Genomic DNA, 3,630 nt, shown 5'->3' on the forward strand with positions numbered 1-3,630 from the left:
AACTGTCGAGATAAAAGCTAAATATTTATCTGTCCGTCTGAATACAAAGACTTTGGATGAGACTGTGGGAAACGAGTAGAAAGAAGAAAGCTTAGAGGTTTCTGTAATTTAAAATAAACAACATTTAAACAGTTAGGCTGAAAATCAAAAAATAAAAAGAATTCAGAAACTGTCTGGTTCTTCAATTCAATTAAAAAATGCTTTAATTTTTTTTATGTGGGGAGAACCAGCTTTTTACCTTTTAGATAAATTCAGCTAATTCTTACTAAGGCTGTTAACACATCATTTTAATAAAGATTTCTTTATAAATAATTTAAACATCAAAGCTGGTCTTGATTTTACCGATCCTGTTAATTGAAATGTAAAGAACAGAACTGCAGTAAAAACTAAAAAGGCTGGACTTCATCACATGGTTCCTCATCTGCGTCCATCTCCTTGTCCCGATCCAGGCTCTGGAGGACAGACCCAGCTCTCTGTCTGTAGAACAGGGGGACAGCAGCTCTCCCTCCTTCAACCCCTCTGATAACTCCCTGCTGTCGTCCTCCTCCCCCGGTGAAGAGATGGACGAACGCAGAACCAGTATCCTGAAGAAAAGACAGTCAGTGTGCTGCTATCTAACACTCTCCTTTATTACATGTTAGTTTTCTTCTCATCTGAATGCTTTTCCTTTTGGTCTTAGTTATGTTCTGCTGGAGCTGGTAGAGACGGAGCGAGAGTACGTCAGAGATCTCAGCCTCGTTGTTGAAGTGAGATGATGCTTTATTTCTCTTAGTTATGTCGCATCTTTAGGCTTAAAGTGATCATTTTTTTATTTTGTCTCGTCTCTAAGGGCTACATGAGCAGGATGAAGGAGGAGGGTGTTCCTGACGACATGAGGGGGAAGGATAAAGTCGTGTTTGGAAACATCCATCAGATCTACGACTGGCACAAAGAGTATGTCCAAAACACAGAGAGCAGATTTCCCTCTGCTCAGTCGCCAGCCAGCTAACGCTGTCCTCCTCCTGTGCCTCAGTTTCTTCCTCAGGGAGTTGGAGAAATGTTTGGAGGACCCCGACAGACTGGGACCACTGTTTCTCAAACAGGTCTGCTTTTTTTTATTGTTTTAAATATCCCACCTTCTCCTTAATTTAAACATATAAAATTCTGTATTTGACTTTTCCCTTTGGGTTCTTCTGCAGGAACGCAGGTTAAACATGTACGTCATGTACTGTCAGAACAAGCCCAAATCAGAGCACATCGTGTCCGATTACATCGACACCTATTTTGAGGTACGTTTTGGTTATTTAACTAAAAGGGGCATGCATAAGGGCCCTAAGTAAAATGTAACTATATTGTCAATTATATGGATCGCTGTAATCCACAGTTACATGATCAGAACATTCACCAGGGATTAAAGTATACCGCCCGCAGGCCGGGTTTCCGGCTCATAGCGATTGCCCATGGGTAAAAAAAAAAAAACATCACTGGAAAATAAATTGACAGTAAATAAAATTTAAAAAAGACGTTCGAAATCCCCCTTGTGTTTGTCAGCCAATGGTTGCAAAGGAGCGCTCTGAAACGAACAGTATTAACCAATCAGAAGAATAAGGGGCCGGGTTTTAGGAAAGCATGTACCTCCTCCTCTCGTTTCTTGCTCAAGTCGCCAGATACCCACCATAGTTCTACACGGAAAGTCACCTTGCACCGTTTATGGCTCCATTTAATGCAGGATGTGTTAAAGTTAAAAGATAAATAAATGAAACTTAGAGAGAAGGACGATAGAGAAAACGGAATTGCATGGAGTGGGCATAATGCAGTTCATGAACTCTGGCACGCTGGGCTCCAGGAAGCTTATTCACGCATCCAGCTGCAAAAAGGTGCTGCGCAGACATGAATTAGACCCTGGTCATCAAGCTGCTGTTCGTGCGGTCGCACACACTACATGTTAGCCGGGAGCTACGGCAACAGCTGATGTACCAGCGTCAATAACTGACCCTGAATGCGAGTTAAAAAAAAGGGTTTGTGCTTTCCTTGCCCAACACCATCTCTCATTCACACTAGATATAGATGCACTTCTGCCATCTTCTGGACGTTTTTGGTATTGGATTTTCAAAAGTCAAATTTAGTCTTCAATCATTCATGTAATCTCTGATCCCATGCCACCACACCCTCCTGGCACGGCTTGTTTTATTTTTATTTTCTTTGCTTTAATGTCTGATTCATAAACCTACAAAAGACCCATTTCATCTGGACATGGTGTTTACATTATCCCATACGTAGGTCTTGCTATTTACGGTGAAAGTATCATTATGTTTATCGTTTTTGGCTCCCAAAAAAAAATAGCAAAAATAATCTGTGCTGTAAGAGCAACAGAAAACAATATTTAATATTATGGAGAGATAAATAAAATAATAAGCTGTTTTTCAAAAACAGGCATAATTCATTACGGTAAATACCCAGCTTAATGATGTAAATTAAAAAATACCTGAAAAAGGGTCAAAATGGTTTCAAAAGTAAATTTTTAAGTTTGATCATTTGTCCTTGAAACAAGGTAAATATTTGGAAATAAGCGTAAATTAGTCACATATTTAATTTTATTATGTTACTTATGATAATGATCAAATATATTCAATAGCACAAAAGATATATGTTATATTTTGCCATATTTTGTTACTAAAATCATGCAAAAATCATCATACATCCAAAAGAAAAATATTAGTAATATTGTGCATTTGGGGGCCCCTTGTTGCCTTGGGGCCCTAAGCAGCCATTAGTTTCTTACCGCCCTCTGTTTTGTTTTTTCTATAACGTAGGACTTGAAGCAGAGGCTGGGACACAGGCTGCCGATCACAGACCTGCTTATCAAACCCGTCCAAAGGATCATGAAATACCAGCTGCTGCTTAAGGTTGGTCCTAACTGACCAGCAGAGGGCGCCAAACCCCCAGCTGCTACTTTCTTCCCTCTAAGAAATCCTTCACCTGGACTGTTTTGTTTCTTTTATTTAGGATTTCCTCAAACACTCTAAAAAGGCTGGACTAGAGTGTCCAGATTTAGAGGTAAGAGGATTTCCAGAAAGCTTTTTCTTTGACATGTGACTTAGAAACAATTCAAGCCTTTTTTTATGTCCTCCTCTTACAGAAAGCAGTGGAGTTGATGTGCATCGTGCCAAAAAGGTGTAACGACATGATGAATGTGGGGCGGCTGCAAGGATTTGATGTACGTGTTTTATAGTAACCAGTCATCTCTGTGACCCTCTACATAGAGTCACATTAGCAGAAAATGACAGGATGGCCAGCATGTATGGAGAGAAATTTGTTCCAATATTCTTAGGGGGGAAAAAAATAACTATTTGTAAAAAAAAAAATTATATTTGAAAGTAATTTATAATGTGTGTATAAAAGTGAAATATTTTTACAGTGTTTTTCATTAGTTTTTTCCAATTTTATTTTTTTAAAGTTTTTTTTTTTTGGAGTCTCAGTTTTCCATGTGAAATTAACATTTTTCTAGTTCTACTGATTTTACCCTCTACAATTCGGGGGGCGGGGCTTTCTCAGAAGTGTTGAATAAAGCCTCATTTTCATTGTTTGTTAAAAAATTCAACAAATAAAATCATGAAGTTTAGTAGAACTTTTTAATATACATTATATATG

General features: G+C 38.5%; 1 protein-coding gene across 3 annotated transcripts in view; it reads left to right on the forward strand.

Annotated features, from left to right (window-relative positions):
* Positions 1-3,630, forward strand: part of LOC107091851 (triple functional domain protein) — a 118,890-nt gene that overhangs the window by 105,905 nt on the left and 9,355 nt on the right. For all 3 annotated transcript variants that reach the window (XM_015386017.1, XM_015386018.1, XM_015386019.1), the window contains 8 exons: positions 450-598; positions 680-746; positions 830-933; positions 1,013-1,082; positions 1,179-1,268; positions 2,793-2,885; positions 2,986-3,036; positions 3,119-3,196. In XM_015386017.1, coding sequence (XP_015241503.1) covers positions 450-598; positions 680-746; positions 830-933; positions 1,013-1,082; positions 1,179-1,268; positions 2,793-2,885; positions 2,986-3,036; positions 3,119-3,196 — 702 coding nt within the window. The remainder of the gene's footprint in view (positions 1-449; positions 599-679; positions 747-829; positions 934-1,012; positions 1,083-1,178; positions 1,269-2,792; positions 2,886-2,985; positions 3,037-3,118; positions 3,197-3,630) is intronic.

This window comes from Cyprinodon variegatus, unplaced genomic scaffold (assembly GCF_000732505.1).
Source record: "Cyprinodon variegatus isolate N-32 unplaced genomic scaffold, C_variegatus-1.0 Scaffold354, whole genome shotgun sequence".
NCBI classification, from domain to species: Eukaryota; Metazoa; Chordata; class Actinopteri; order Cyprinodontiformes; family Cyprinodontidae; genus Cyprinodon; species Cyprinodon variegatus.